Source organism: Dermochelys coriacea, chromosome 2 (assembly GCF_009764565.3).
Source record: "Dermochelys coriacea isolate rDerCor1 chromosome 2, rDerCor1.pri.v4, whole genome shotgun sequence".
In the NCBI taxonomy this organism is placed as follows: domain Eukaryota; kingdom Metazoa; phylum Chordata; order Testudines; family Dermochelyidae; genus Dermochelys; species Dermochelys coriacea.
The window spans coordinates 269927430-269943154 of NC_050069.1; the positions used below are offsets into that span (position 1 = coordinate 269927430).

The window sequence follows — 15725 nt, forward strand, 5'->3', positions numbered from 1 at the left end:
TAGTCCCAATCGCAAATCTTGAGGTGTCAATTCTGGAGCCTTAACACAGATCTCAGAAACACACGTTTGATACTTTGTACACTATTGATAGTAGAGATAAATAAAAATAAATACAATTTGCTTAAAATCTGCTTACTTTCTCTAACAGATTCACTCCGTGTTACTGTCATTATCTCCTCTATATTAGTCAATTGTTTCTCACTCCACTATAAACATATTTACATAATTTTAACATGTGGTTAAGTTTCTCTTTTATTAACAGGAATTTATTTTTCTGATAAATTCAGCATTTACGTTTACTGAGCACAATCATGTACGTGACTCATTAACATTTGACTCCATCCTTACTATTAGTAGCAGACTTGGTACCGCATTTATTTTCATATGTATTAAATTATTTTACAGATATAATTAAAAATACAATTTGAAAATAAGCGATCTTCATCTGCCTAGTGTCTGAAATTCTGTGTTCAGCTTTTTTTTTTTTAAACTGGCATTGCTAAGGTGAGAACAAGCTAAATTTACATTCTAGACAGATACTGTTATTTGACTGTACCACTTCAAATAATAAATGACAAAGCACAATATGTAACCAGGATAATTACTCCAGCCAGGACAAGTTAGGCATTTTAGCACTCACTACTCAAAGAATTAAAGGTTTCAGAGTAACAGCCGTGTTAGTCTGTATTCGCAAAAAGAAAAGGAGTACCGGTGGCACCTTAGAGACTAACAAATTTATTAGAGCATAAGCTTTCGTGAGCTACAGCTCACTTCATGCATCCGATGAAGTGAGCTGTAGCTCACGAAAGCTTATGCTCTAATAAATTTGTTAGTCTCTAAGGTGCCACCGGTATTCCTTTTCTTTTTTCAAAGAATTAAACTTAAGCATAAGAGAGAAATAAAATTAGGAAATGCACAGACCAGTCCAAAAACTAAAATAACAGCACTGTGATCCTTAACGAACTCTGAAAGATAAAAGGACAGAGAATATATGTGCCTTGCGCATTTCAACAGGAAGTACCAAGAAGTAACAACAATACAAGGGTGTGAGGGTGAGAGAAACTGTGTGTGTTGCAGGGAGAGAGAGAGAGAGAGTGTGTGTGTGTGTGTGTGTGAGAGAGAGAGAAAAAGTGTATGTGTTGGGGAAGTGCTTGAGGGAGACTGTGGGGGGGGGGGTTTGTGTGCGGGGGGGGGGGGGGATTGTGTGCCTGAGTGTGTCAGTGCACTGTCTCTTTAAATCAAGCCCTCAGGAGCCTGAAAGCTTCTTCAGTACAGAAGCAGCTGCAGCTCCCACTCCTGAGCCAGAGGCCCCCCTCAGCAGAGACCCACCCGGGCACGCCCACTTCTAGCATTGGGCAAGCTCCCCCAGTGCCACGCTAGCCATGGATCAGCTTCTCACAGAAGGGGAAACTGCCCTGGCGGCGGGAGCTGGATGGCCAGAGATGGTGGCAGCTGCTGGCTGGGCGCCCAGCTCTGGGAGGGGTGGCTCTGGGAGGGCTAAGGCAAATTTTGGGTTGGCAATAGCCCCCCAGGCCCCCCCCCAGCGCTGCCACTGTATATAGAACAGAACTGCTTTGATGGCAGTGTTGTTGTAGCCGTGTTGGTCTCAGGAGATTAGAGAGTCAAGGTGAGGGAGGTAATATCTTTTATTGGACCAGCTGCTATTGGGGAGACAAGCTTTCCAGCCACACACAGCTTTTCAATTCTTAGCTGTCTGGCAGGTGCTTTTGGAGGGCGGCGGGAGCTGATTTTTACCTACCAACTGCAGGCACATTTTGATCCTCAAAGGGAAACGCATTTTGAGACTTTCCACTCAGCAACGTCAGGTTACAGCCTCGTGGTGGAACAAAACCAAACGCTCAGCAAAGAAAGCAAGAGAAGATTAATAGTAGTAAATATTTAGCTCATCTACAGCTGCCTGGTCCAAGTTCACGTTCATCCTCTTGCCTCCAGTTAGAACAGCTGCACTTGTTTCATTGTCAGAGCTCTTTAACGCTTGACCTCTTCTCAGGCATTGGACAAACTTCATCCCCCACAGAAGCCTCTGCGGTAAGTCAGAGCGAGAGTCCCTATTTCAGAGGTGAAACGGAGCAAGAAGGGAAGTGACTTGCCCAGTCACAGAGGGACACAGCAGCAGAGCTGTAGAAACAGCCTTTTCCAGGCGAGCTTTATACCCGGACCTGGCTCCCCTTCATTGTGAGATACCCGGATATCAGTCATAGCATTGCTGTATCTAATAAGCAGCCACTGAGCAGATCAGTAGAACACACTGTAACCCTTGGAAATGAGGCTGGCACCAGGGAAATGATTAATATTGGTGGATGAGTTGACAAAGTTGACCAAATGAAATTAATAGGCAGCAGGTTTAAAACAAATAAAAGGAAGTATTTCTTTACACAACCTGTGGAACTCCTTTGCAGAGGATGTTGTGATGTCTGAGACCATAACAGGGTTCAAAAAAGAACTAGATAAATTCATGGAGGATAGGTCCATCAATGGCTAGGATGGGCAGGATGGTGTCCCTAGCTTCTGTTTCCCAGAAGCTGGAAATGGGCAATGGGATAGATCACTTGATGATTACCTGTTCTGTTCATTCCCTCTGGGGCACCTGGCACGGGCCGCCGTCAGAGACAGGATACTGGGCTAGATGGACCTTTGGTCTGACCCAGTATGGCCATTCTTATATTAAAGGCTGGGACTGCCGTGCTGGAGCAGGGAGTGGGAGGATTTCTGGCTGCTGGGAAATGCAAGTGGGAGTCTCAGCAAAACCTCCCTTCCTAGTAGGATTCCACCCTCCTGCCTTGCTCTGTACCACCACCCTGCTGCCCGATCCTGAGCGTGCCTTCAGGCTGGGAACCAGCAGGAGATGCCTCCCTTGGGCCAGCCAGGAAGCAATTGGCTTTGCATGGAGAGACTCCGTGTTGGGAGATGGGGTCAGCAAGGTGTTTGGGTGCTAGGGAGAGTCGGGGGTTTTTTTCTCAGCTGGGGAAGAGAGGCACCAAGTGTACTCATCTCCAGTGCCTCCCTGCAGAACACAGAGGAGCGGTCCCCACAGCCATAAGTAAGCTACACTGCTCAATACGGGAAGGGCCAAGTGTCTGCATCTTCAGGGGCTTGTAGGCATGGATGCCCCGAGCATCTCTGCGATCTTTACCAGTCAACATGGTACCCTACAAAATAACAACACAATCCGGAAGTGAGCTGTAGCTCACGAAAACTTATGCTCAAATAAATTTGTTAGTCTCTAAGGTGCCACAAGTACTCCTTTCTTTTTGCAAATACAGACTAACACGGCTGCTACTCTGAAACACAGTCCCTCTCACACTGCAGGGTTCAAAAAAGAACTAGATAAGTTCATGGAGGATATGTCCATCAATGGCTATTAGCCAGGCTGGGCAGGGCAGATGTCCCTAGTCTCTGTGTGCCAGAAGCTGGGAATGGGCGACAGGGGATGGATCACTTATCATAGAATCATAGAATATCAGGGTTGGAAGGGACCCCAGAAGGTCATCTAGTCCAACCCCCTGCTCAAAGCAGGACCAAGTCCCAGTTAAATCATCCCAGCCAGGGCTTTGTCGAGCCTGACCTTAAAAACCTCTAAGGAAGGAGATTCTACCACCTCCCTAGGTAACGCATTCCAGTGTTTCACCACCCTCTTAGTGAAAAAGTTTTTCCTAATATCCAATCTAAACCTCCCCCATTGCAACTTGAGACCATTACTCCTCGTTCTGTCATCTGCTACCATTGAGAACAGTCTAGAGCCATCCTCTTTGAAACCCCCTTTCAGGTAATTGAAAGCAGCTATCAAATCCCCCCTCATTCTTCTCTTCTGCAGACTAAACAATCCCAGCTCCCTCAGCCTCTCCTCATAAGTCATGTGCTCTAGACCCCTAATCATTTTTGTTGCCCTTCGTTGTACTCTTTCCAATTTATCCACATCCTTCCTGTAGTGTGGGGCCCAAAACTGGACACAGTACTCCAGATGAGGCCTCACCAGTGTCGAATAGAGGGGAATGATCACGTCCCTCGATCTGCTCGCTATGCCCCTACTTATACATCCCAAAATGCCATTGGCCTTCTTGGCAACAAGGGCACACTGCTGACTCATATCCAGCTTCTCGTCCACTGTCACCCCTAGGTCCTTTTCCGCAGAACTGCTGCCGAGCCATTCGGTCCCTAGTCTGTAGCGGTGCATTGGATTCTTCCATCCTAAGTGCAGGACCCTGCACTTATCCTTATTGAACCTCATTAGATTTCTTTTGGCCCAATCCTCCAATTTGATGATTTCCAACTTGATGATTTCCTGTTCTGTTCATTCCCCCTGGGGCACCTGGCATTGGCCACTGTCGGAAGAGAGGATACTGGGCTAGATGGACCTTTGGTCTGACCCAGTGTGGCTGTTCTTATGCACATCAATGGTCTGATCTCACTTCACCTGAGCTGTTGCTGGAAGCAACTCTTTGTCTCTGTAGCTCTCCCATTTCGCTCTGGTTTTACAGCCAGAGACCAGAGCATCCCTAGGACCCCAGCCAGCTGAATATTACAGACCTAGCTGTTTTCCATGCAACTGCTTAGCACACAGCTTATTCCAAGAGCAGGTTCTCAACAGCTGCAATTGCCAACCCCATTGTGCTCTGCGGTTTGACTTTTCCTCCCAACTCTCCGTTCCAGCTGCTGACACACTCGGTTACTGATATTCAGCATCCCCCGCTTCTACCTGCAATCTGGGGAGCTCCCTGGCCCGACACTGTGACTTTGCAATCAGTGCAGTTAGGCCTTGATTCGGTAGCTCTGCTATATGAGGTTTGGCAGGTGGAGGCCGCCTGTCCCACCCACTGCAAAGACTGGCACTGTGGCTATTGCAGGGGTCTGTGTGCTACAGACAGTTACTCAGGGTTCTCCCCCTTCTGCACAAACCACACAGCTAAAAGTATATTCGTGGATTTTAAGGCCACAAGGGACCCTTGTGATCATCTAGTCTGGCCTCCTGCACAGCCAGGCCACAGAACCCCACACCGTAATTCCCACACCTAGCCTGTATTTTGTGGTTGAACCAGAGCATGTTTATTACAAAGCAGCCATTTCTTGTGGGAATTTTCAGGGGCTGTGCAAGATTTGACTTCGGAGGGAAACTTTCCCCACCTGGTTCCATATGTATCTTTCCAAGCAATCCAAGTTACATCACTCAGAAGAGCCAACATTTAAAGAAAAAGGAGTTCTCCACCTTAACTTTAGCAGAGCTACAGGAGGCCAGCGCTGGGGCACTGCGATCATACAGTTACCCCGCTAAACTAAACAAGGAGCCATGACCATGGCCCCCCTTTAAAACAAAACACCTTTCCCTTACCCCAATCTGCGGTTCAGGGCTTTTCATTCCCCGATCTTCTTGGAATTAGGACAGTCCCCCTTGAGGTAGGGGATGTCCCACAGTCATTTCAAATCCCAAACATTTACATGCTCAGTTGCACCAGTTTAACAGAAGGTCTGATATTGATCCTCTTTAATTAAAAGGTCTAAAAAACCATGTGAACAATTTTCTCTCCCTTTAAACCAGGTTTACTTCATTTATGTTAAATTGGCCAGGCACAGATTTAATCTATGCCCAAATAAACCGAAGTAAGAGTGTCCACACAGGGGTTTGTACTGACTTACCTAAATTGGTGTAAACTTGTGTGTAGACAACCCCTAAATCAAAAGTTCTGTCTCTGTAAAATGAGCAAACCAAACTAAATGATAGATAAGCTGCCCCTTCTTCTCAGAGACCCCTCCTAGCTCCCTCTGAGTCTCTCCTGCATTTGAGGGAAGGTAGATTCTTATATACCCCAACTCAGCCCTTTCTCAACAGGCCTATTACAGTCCTGGCCTCTCTGGAGCCTACAATTCCCAGACTGCCTTGCTCCGTGGGTCTGGTGAAAGACAGTTTTCCAGCCCCGCCTGCACCTTGGAATCCCGGCTCAGGCCCTGAACAGGGACAGCAGTCGGGAGATACTTCCCTGACCACACCATGCCCTCACAAGACCACTCCCTTTCCCTCCCCACATTCCTAACTCACAGATACGTCTCCTCGAGACACTCCTGGAACGGGGCAGTGCTGGGCCTGGAGGGCTGGTACGTGTCTGGTGTGGTGCTGTCCATGCCCAGCTTCCATAAACCCGAGGTTATGGCTTTGTCCCCGCATGGCTTTTCAGGTGCTTGGCCAGTTCATTCTTCCGATGGTAGCTCCTTTGGCACTGGGGACACTGGTATGGCTTCTCTCCAGTGTGGACCCTCTGGTGCGTGGCGAGCTCCTTCTCACTCCGGAACCTTTTCCCACACTCAGCACATTCTGGTCGCTTTTTCGTGTGGATTCTCTGGTGTTTCCGGCGCTGCGAGACTCGGTTGAAGCTTTTCCCACAGTGGCTGCAGTTGTAGGGTCTCTCCCCGGTGTGGGTCCTCTGATGATCGGTGAGTGTGCTCCTCGTGCTGAAGCTCTTCCCGCACTCCACGCATGGGTAGGGTCGCTCCCCCGTGTGGATTCTCTGGTGCTTGACAAGCCCATTCCGGCGGCGGAAGCTGCTCCCGCACTCAGTGCATTTGTAAGGCCTCTCACCAGTGTGGATGCCCTGGTGGGAGGCCAGAGCCGACTTGTGCCGGAAGCGTTTGTCACAGTCACTGCACTGATAAGGCCTCTCTCCCGAATGGATCCGCTGATGATATTTCAGGCGGGAATTGGTGGCGAAACCTTTCCCGCACAGGGCGCAGGGGTACGGCCGCTCCCCGGTGTGGATTCTCTGGTGATACCTCAGTCCTGGCCGTGTGGTAAAGCATTTCCCACAGTCAGCACATAGGTATGACCCTCCCTCCCCGGCATGACTTTTCTGGTGCGTCAGGAGCACCTTCCTCTGGATGAAACTCTTCCCGCATTCCATGCATTTATGCGGCTTCTCTCCCGTGTGGGTTTTCTGGTGCTGGGTCAGGTAGACTCTCTGGCTGAACCTTTTCCCACACTCCGTACATTTAAAGGGCCTCTCCCCTGTGTGGATTGTCTGGTGCGTGAGAAGGTTGGACTTCTGGCTGAAGCTCTTCCCGCACTCGGTGCACTGGTACGGTCGCTCTCCTGTGTGGATTCGCTGGTGCGACACGAGGTGCTGCATGCGGCTAAACCTTTTCCCACATTCGCTGCACTCGTAAGGTCTCTCTCCAGTGTGGATTCTCTTGTGCGTGCTCAGATTCTGCCTCCTGGTGAAGCTTTTCCCACACTCCGTACATTTCAGCAGCTTCTCTTTTGTGCCGCAGCTCTGGAGATCAGGGTCACTGGTGAGTTTGCTGGATCTTCTGGTTTGTTTGCACAACACTTTCTTTTTGAACTTTTTTGATGAGGTCCCTTGAGCATCTGGGTTTCCATGACATTCTTCCAGGTCCAACTCCCTTTTAGTTTTCTTCCTGGACCAATTCCCTGATGGAAAATTACAGAGAAGTTCTGCACAGATGATAGGCTTCATATTAGAAATCTGTATCATGATGAGGTGGCAATTAACTCTCTAACCACTGTGAAAGGTCAAGTTACAGACACTCTCAAGGTAAAATTCATACATATTCCATGCAGAACAACTGCATTAAAGGAATGTTATTAAGGTGGCAAAACCAAGCATCAGAATGTTGGAAAATTCAGATTGACAGATGTCCTGTGCACTGAATGAGGCCAGGGTCCTGTGCAAAACCAGTATGTGATCATGTAATTAAAGATCTTAATGATACAAAAGGGGCTGAATTTAAGTTGCATGGGTAAACATAAATTTGGCATTTCCTAGCTTTGGAGCGTCTGACTCTGTAACCCAAATAACATTATTTTAACATGGAATTTGTAATTAAATTTCCTAGTTATTTTTTAAATGGCAACAGGGGAAAAAAACAATGATATTCTGTTCAACTGCAGCAACCCCACCCACTCTATTATGCATCTTCAGTCAGGTTTGAACCCCGAGCTGTTAGCACTGTTACCTAACTTCTCCCACCTGAGCTACTAGATGAACCACATTAGTTGGCAGTAGGAAAAGACTGTTATCCCAGCCAATCTCCGTGGTGTTTAGATACCAAGGTCCTACAAGGGGCAGAGGTTCATTTATAAAATGCTGCTTTTACTTCACTAATCTTGATGAAAACTCCCAGTTTATAATGGGCTGCACTCTGAATTCACTTCTCAGGTTCTGATCTGTCTCAACTCAAGCAAAACTTGCATTAACTTCAACAGCCCAAATCCTGATATTGTAGCTCAGGGAAAGTCCCAGGCTGAGCTGGCAGGGCTGACAGAGCTGGGTTTAAGCAGTCATTGGGAATATTCACCCCTGGAAGCACTTAGAAGAATTTCTCTCCCCTCCGGGGCCTGCTGGTCCCCGACACACAGCTCTTCCCCTCGTTCAAGCTTGGTTATCATCTCAGGTTTGGCATCTGCATGGCCTGTTTATTTAGAGAGAAAATTGCATTAGGTTTGGACAGAGCCAGTCCCTGGCACTGCAGAGCTCACTTGTCTGCCTGATTTTAGGGATCTAAATGTCAAGATGGTTTTAACTTTCACTGAAGGGAAACATCAGTTTCTACTCTTGTACTGCAGCGATGGCTTCAAAAATCTAACTGATCATCAGGGTTGGAAGTGCATCGCTGATTACTGATGGTGCCCCCTACAAAGGGTTAACATATAGGGAGGGGAAAACCAGTCTTGGGAATCTGTGAAATTCACATCTGTGGATCCCTGCATATTTGGAGGACACCAAACCAATCGGCAGCAAAGTTAGTGCTAGCCAGGGTAGCTTGGTTGGGGCTAGGGCTCTCTCCTGGCTACTGGCCAGCTCCCTGCAGCACTGATTCCTGCATTGGCAAGCAGGGCGGCTACTTGGCTAATACCTGAGTGAGTGTTACAAAGGGCATAGGTTATTTCAGGCCATCCCAGGATATTTCAAATGCTTATCGAAGGGATTCTGAACGGGTCTGAAGCAGTGACCATGCCTCCAAAATCCCGTGTCCTCCAGCCCAAGTCACTTGTTACCTAGAAGAAACAGATTCTCATAGTTCTCCAGCATCACGGCCCGGTACAGCTCCTTCTGCCAGTCTGCCAGCATCTCCCACTCCTCCCGGGAAAACCAGATGGCCACCTCCTCAAACATCACCCAGCCCTGCAATCACAAGCATTCCATGCTCAGCCCCTGCTGCTTCCACCTCCTGCCGCCCCAGACTCAGCCTGGCAGGAGGGTCACACCTGTGGGCAGCCGCCTGACAGCAGACACGTGTTCTGAGAGCAGCCAAGCTGTCTTCTGAGCACAGCACCTCACATGGGTGTAACATCAAGGTCCTGGAAGGGAACAGGAGGCACCCTTTGCTTTCTCAGGGCTCACTGGGCTGACGGACACTATCCGAGGCCTTATCAGAGCTCTCTCATGTCTCATTCAGATGTGCATATGATATCCTGGGCTATTAACAGGGAAGCCAGGCCTGATCCAGCCTCCACTCAGACATGCTGCTCAGGCCCTGCACCCGGGGCTTTTATTATCTAATTCATGCATTTCAGTAGTGCCCAGAGGCCCCAGTCAAGCTCAGAGCCCCACTGCACTGGGTGCTTCACACACACAGACTAAGGAACAGTCCCGGCCCCAAAGAGCTGACAATGTAAGTGGGCAAGACAAACATGAACAGGGAAAGGAGCGCACAATAATAGAATCATAGCAATGCAGGGCTGGACGCAACCTCGAGAAGTCATCAAGTCCAGCCCCCTGTACTGAGGCAGGACCAAATAAAGCTAGACCATCCCTGACAGGTGTTTGTAGCCACATCTCTCCTGAAGAGTGGTGCCCAGAACTGGACACAGTACTTCAGCTGAGGCCTCACCAGTGCGGAGTGCAGCAGGACAATGATCTCCTGCATCTTACGTACGACACTCCTGTTAATACACCCCAGAATGTTCTTAGCCTTTTTCACAGCTCCATCACATTGCTGACCCATATTCAATGTGTGCCCCACTCTAACCCCCGGCTCCTTTTCAGCTGCCACCAAGCCAGTTACTTCCACATACAAGCAGAGCAAACCATGAAAGTGTCAGGTACCTTCCACAATATTTTTTGTTTAGATCTGTAATTTGGGGGTAGAGTTTTCTTACATTATTATTAGGACCCTACCAAATTCATGGTCCATTTTGGTCAATTTCACGGTCATAGGATTTTAAAAATCGTAAATTTCATGATTTCAGCTATTTAAATGTGACATTTCACGGTGTTGTTATTGTAGAGGTCCTGACCCAAAAAGGAGTGTTGGGGGGGGAGTGTTTCAGTATTGCCACCCTTACTTCTGCACTGCTGCTGGCGGCGGCTCTACCTTCAGAGCTGGGCAGCTGGAGAGCGGCGGCTGCTGGCCGGAAGCCAAGCTCTGAAGGCAGAGCTGCTGTCAGCAGCAGTGCAGAAGTAAGGGTGGCAATCCCGCAATACCTCTAAAATAACCTTGTGACCCCCCTGCAACTCCCTTTTGGGTCAGGACCCCCAATTTGAGAAGTGCTGGTCTCCCCCATGAAATCTCTATAGCATAGGGTAAAAGCACACAAAAGACCAGATTTCACAGGGGGAGACCAGATTTCATGGTCCGTGATGCATTTTTCATGGCTGTGAATTTGGTAGAGCCCTAATTATTATACATAGTCAGCATACGACGGGGCAGGAGTGGGAGGGAAGGGAACACAGGAACTGATTAGCTCAAAGGAAGATGCAGGAGAGGAGGTCGGGGACTGGGAGAGGCAAGGGCAGGGCGAGGATAAAGGTGGGGACAGCTGAAGTGAACAAATTGGAGGGGGGGCGCAGGAGGTCTGAAACAAGCAGCCAATCAGCTGAAAAGAAAGAACATTCTGAGTTTATAAGGGCTGGTTGGCCGCTGACCCTCACGTTCCAGTGTGCGGGACAGCCTGCATATCACAGGTGGTGGGGGGCTAATCGTGGTTGGAGACTAGCTGGAGCAGCCAGGAAGGCATTAAACTAACAATAAAGGGGGAGGGTGCTAAGGAGGCAAAGGTGATAGAAACTCAGACTCTGTGTTTCACAAACAGTCTGAATGAATGCGACAGAGAGGAAGGGAAGAAATGTTTCTATTGCTTCTATACCAATGTAGGAGTCTGGATAACAAGCAGACGAAATTGGAAGTTCTCACTGATGAGAAGGGATTTGATATAACTGGCATCACAGTTTTCAAGTACATAAAAGGTTGTTACAAGGAGGAGGGAGAAAAATTGTTCTTCTTAACCTCTGAGGATAGGACAAGAAGCAATGGGCTTAAATTGCAGCAAGGGAGGTTTAGGTTGGACATTAGGAAAAACTTCCTAACTGTCAGGATGGTTAGGCACTGGAATAAATTGCCTAGGGAGGTTGTGGAATCTCCATCATTGGGGATTTTTAAGAGCAGGTTGGACGAACACCTGTCAGGGATGGTCTAGATAATACTTAGTCCTGCCTTGAGTGCAGGGGACTGGACTAGATGACTTCTCAAGATCCCTTGCAATCCTACGATTCTATAATTACTAAAGCCTGGTGGGACAATTTGCAAGACTGGCATATTAAAATGAATGGTTATAACCTGTTTAGGACAAACATAGGGGCTAAAAGAACTGGTGGGGGGAGGACAGATTTCTACACCTGTTTTAGAGTTTTTGATAACTCAGAACCTCAGGATCTTGAACATATATGGATCAATGTGCTAATTACAAAGCACAGGAAGGAGTACTGGGAGGAGTCTGGTACACACCACCTTATCAAGTCAAGGAACAGAGGGAGTTACTCTGTAGGCACCTGTCTGTAATGTGGGGAAAGAAAACTTGGGCAGCTCTGGGGGACTTCCACTTGGAATGATGTGTTGGGGGCCTCGTGCAGCCAATAATAAAACATCACTAGGAGTTTCTAAAGATGAGGAACCATTTTTTTGTTCTGTGTTTGTACAGTACAATGAGTGGCATCTGGTCTGACAAGTGCTTCTAGACACTACAGAAATGCTATTGTTACTTTTCTAACCCAAAAGGTATTGCCCCAACACAAGGTAACTATTTTGGACCTCATTCTGGCTGGCAAAGATAAATTAACCGCTAGCCTGAAAGCTGTGGTTGTCTCAGGACCAGTGATCATGACCTGATTACATTTAATATAGGCAAACGGAGGACAGTCCCAACCAGTAATACATATACATGGTGCTTCAAAAGGGCTAATTTCCCAAAGCTGAGGAAAATTTTCAGTGAATTTGACTGGGAGGAAAAACACAGACAGAAAAATGTGACTGAAAATTGGGAGTTCTTTAACAAGAGTTGATTAGAGGGCCAAAAAGCTGCAATACCACAATGAAGAAAGAGAAATTCTACAAATGGATCCCCCACGACCCACCCCAGGGACCTTCTACATGCTTCCAAAGCCACACAAACAGGGGACCCCAAGCAGACCTATCATATCTGGTCACAGCACTCCTACTGAAGGAATATCAGGACTCACAGAAACCATCCTCAAACCACACACCACACAAAGGACCAGCTTCTTCCAGGATGCAACGAGCTTCCTCCACAAACGCTGCAACATTAACAACCTCCTTAACACCAACATCCCTCACAATGACAGTATCGCTGCCTGCCTCAAATATCTGCAAGACAATGGACAACCCTCAGAGATCCACCCCAAACACATCGCCAAACTCATCCAATTCATCCTCACCCCTAACAATTTTACATTCAACAAACACTTAGTCCAAAGTATGGGAACAGCCCTGGGTGCTAGGATGGCTCCCCAATGTGCCACCCTATTTATACATAAAAGAATTTCTGGACAAGTGCACCACCAAACCAATGATATATTTGAGAGACGCCAATGATATTTTCATCCTCTGGGCAGACGACTTTAACTCCCTCGTAGATTTCCACCACAACTTCTACAACCACCACCCATCCACTAAACTCTCTCTGGAACACTCCCACACCAGCATCAACTTCCTGGTCACCTAGATCACTTTCAGCAATGGAACCCTACAGATAATTACATACAAGAAACCCACGGATCACCACACCTATCCTGACAGATCCAGTCACCACCCAAAACACACCAAGAAATCTGTAATCTATAGCTCGGCACTCAGATACCACAGACTATGCTCGGAGATGAAAATCCAGAACTCACATCTTAACACACTCAAAACCGCCTTTACCAAACAGGTTTCAGAGTAGCAGCCGTGTTAGTCTGTATTCGCAAAAACAGGGACGCTCCACCAGAGAAGTAGATTGTATCCTGGAATGGGCCACACACATACCCCAAGAGAGCCTGCTTCCATACAGAAATAAAGCCCCCTGACTATACACCCCTAGTTGTCACCTAGCACCCCACACTGGAACCCATATGGGGTATCATCAAACAACCCATCCTCAATGGAAACCCCATCCTGAAAGAAATCCATCCTGAACCCCCATTTCTGGCAACCAAACAACCCCCCACAACTCCAGGCTCATCATCAGAAGCAAGCTCCCCACAGACCTCACACCAACTCAAAGCAGCACCAGACCCTGCCAAAACAGATGCAAAACCTGCAGACATATCTCCACTGCTACAATGATCAATACCCCCTACAACGCACCTTTCAAGATCCATGGATCCTACACATGCCCATCACAATATGTGGTGTACCTCATCCAGTGTGCTAAATGCCCCGATAGCAACCATGTGGGTCACACCAGACCATCATGACGCTCTTGAATGAGCAAATGATAAAAGACAAAAAAACCCTGTCAGCTGTGGGTGGGTGAACACGTCTCACGAAGCAATCACTCTACATCAGACCTCTCAGTCCTCGACCTCAAAGGCAACCTGCACGACACTTTCAAAAGAGGAGCCTGGGAGATTAAATTCATAACCCTGCTAGGTACTAAAAATCATGGACTGAATAGAGACCCAACAATCTGTAAAGCTTTTTGTCCTCTGACTGCAGAGGTGTTACGAGCCACTCCACCTTGAATGGTCCTAACTACTTACGCTAAACAATCTCTTCCACCTTGTATTTAGCTGCGAGGCTCCAGTACCTTTCCCAGACTTGAAGAAGAGCTCTGTACAGCTCCTCTCTCTCCCGACAGAAGCTGGTCCCAGTCAAAGATAGGACCTCACCCACCTTGTATCTCTAATCAAGAGGACAGCTTTGGCTAACAGCCCATCCCGGTTCAAAGGTGAAGGCAGCAATTAGATATAAAAATCAAAAGAAAAGTGAAAAGAAGGGAAACTAGACAGCAATCAACAGACATTAGCAGATAAGAAATGCAGGAAAAGGACAGGTTTCAGAGTAGCAGCCGTGTTAGTCTGTATTCGCAAAAAGAAAAGGAGGACTTGTGGCTCCGTAGAGACTAACAAATTTATTAGAGCATAAGCTTTCGTGAGCTACAGCTCACTTCATCGGATGTCCTCTGTTTTTTCCACCAAATGCATCCGATGCAGTGAGCTGTAGCTCACGAAAGCTTATGCTCTAATAAATTTGTTAGTCTCTAAGGTGCCACAAGTACTCCTTTTCTTTTTGAGAAAAAAGACAGGAGCCAACCTCCCGTCCCACCCTGGGGGGCAGGACCCCACACACCCCCACCCTAGGGCCTCCCACCAACCCACATAGACTGGGGGGAGGCGGGACTCGCCCTGCCCCCCCTAAAATGGATAAAACGACACCAGAAATTCCACCAAATAAAACGAACCATGATTAGAAAATACTGGGAAATGCGGGGGGCTGGATCGGTCCCTGCTGGCCCAAGGCTCTGGGACTTTAATGGGGAGGGGTAATTAACCCCCGGGACAACGCTGCACCGCGGGGCGGGCGGATTCTCCATCCCCGGCCAGGGTTCGGTCCAGCCGGGCTGGATTCCGAAGAGCTCTGCGCCGGGGTCGCCTGCAGCCGGGTCTCTGGCCGGGGTGACGCAGGGGCCAGCCCCGCCCAGCCCATCACTGGGACTCCACGGACGAGCCCGCAGCTCGCGCGGCCCTGGACCGGGCGGTGCGGTGCGGTGCGGTGCGGTGCGTCCCGTCCCGTCCCGTCCCGCCAGCTGCCGGGCGGCGCGGCTCGGCTCGGCTCGGCTCGGCTCTTCCCAGCCCAGCGGGCTGGCGCTGCCGGCTGCCCCTTCCCCCGGCCGCGGGCTCCCCCCACGCCGCCCCCCGGAGCCAGGGGCTGGAGCAGCCAGGGGGAGGCGGCAGCCCCCGGCGGGCCGCCCGAGGCAGGAGCTCCAGGCCCCGCTGTGATCGCTGCGGGGCCAGCGGCCGCGCCCCACTCGCACGCCCCGCAGCCGAGCCCCGGCCTACCTGAGCAGGGGGCGCCCCGGCCCCCGGCCTCCTCCTCCCCATGGCGCCGCGCTCTGGGCTCCCGGCCGCGCCCCGGGGGGACGGGAAGCGAGCTCCGGAGCAGGGAGCGATGGGGCGGGCGAGAAGGGCCGGGAGTCCTGCCACAGGGACGCCTGGCGGCCCCGCTCGGCATAGCCCCGACCTGCCGGGAGCGGGTCCCTTCGCCCGCTCGCCGGTCTCCTCCCCTGCCCGGCGCCCCCGGGGCCGCGCCGCCCGCAGCGGGGCTTTGGGGTGTCCGGCAGCTCTGCGCCGCCAGCCCCTTTCCCGGCTGGGGGGAGGCCTTCGGGTCGCGAGGTGCTAACAGTGCCCAGCCTGGGCAGGGGAAGCCTTAAAAACAGGGAGCCGGGGGGCACTGATACGGCAACCCCCAACCCGGGCTCTGGT

The 15725-nt window shown here is 49.6% G+C and overlaps 2 protein-coding genes across 2 annotated transcripts in view; both read right to left on the bottom strand.

Annotated features, from left to right (window-relative positions):
* Positions 1 to 6158: 6158 nt before the first annotated feature.
* LOC119850788 (zinc finger protein 420-like) overlaps positions 6159 to 15725 on the bottom strand; it is a 39623-nt gene continuing 30056 nt past the window's right edge. Inside the window, exon 5 of the mRNA XM_038389359.2 lies at positions 6159 to 7261. Coding sequence (XP_038245287.1) covers positions 6159 to 7261 — 1103 coding nt within the window. The remainder of the gene's footprint in view (positions 7262 to 15725) is intronic.
* On the bottom strand, positions 7469 to 14993 carry LOC122458451 (protein ZNF783-like). Its single transcript, XM_043507072.1, has 4 exons — positions 14705 to 14993; positions 9023 to 9149; positions 8323 to 8436; positions 7469 to 7689 (listed from the first exon to the last, which is right to left on the bottom strand). The coding sequence occupies exons 1-4, from the start codon at positions 14834 to 14836 to the stop codon at positions 7631 to 7633; spliced, it is 432 nt and encodes a 143-aa protein (XP_043363007.1). The 5' UTR covers positions 14837 to 14993; the 3' UTR covers positions 7469 to 7630.

Excerpts from the sequence above, each read along its gene's own strand:
- LOC122458451 (XM_043507072.1), bottom strand. The coding sequence starts at position 14,836 with ATGGAGAATCCGCCCGCCCCGCGGTGCAGCGTTGTCCCGGGGGTTAAT. Across the intron at positions 9,150-14,704 it reads CCCAGTATTTTCTAATCATG|GGCTGGGTGATGTTTGAGGA; the intron begins GTTCGTTTTATT and ends TTGTGATTGCAG. Across the intron at positions 7,690-8,322 it reads TCTTCTAAGTGCTTCCAGGG|GACCCTGGCCTCATTCAGTG; the intron begins GTGAATATTCCC and ends GGTTTTGCACAG.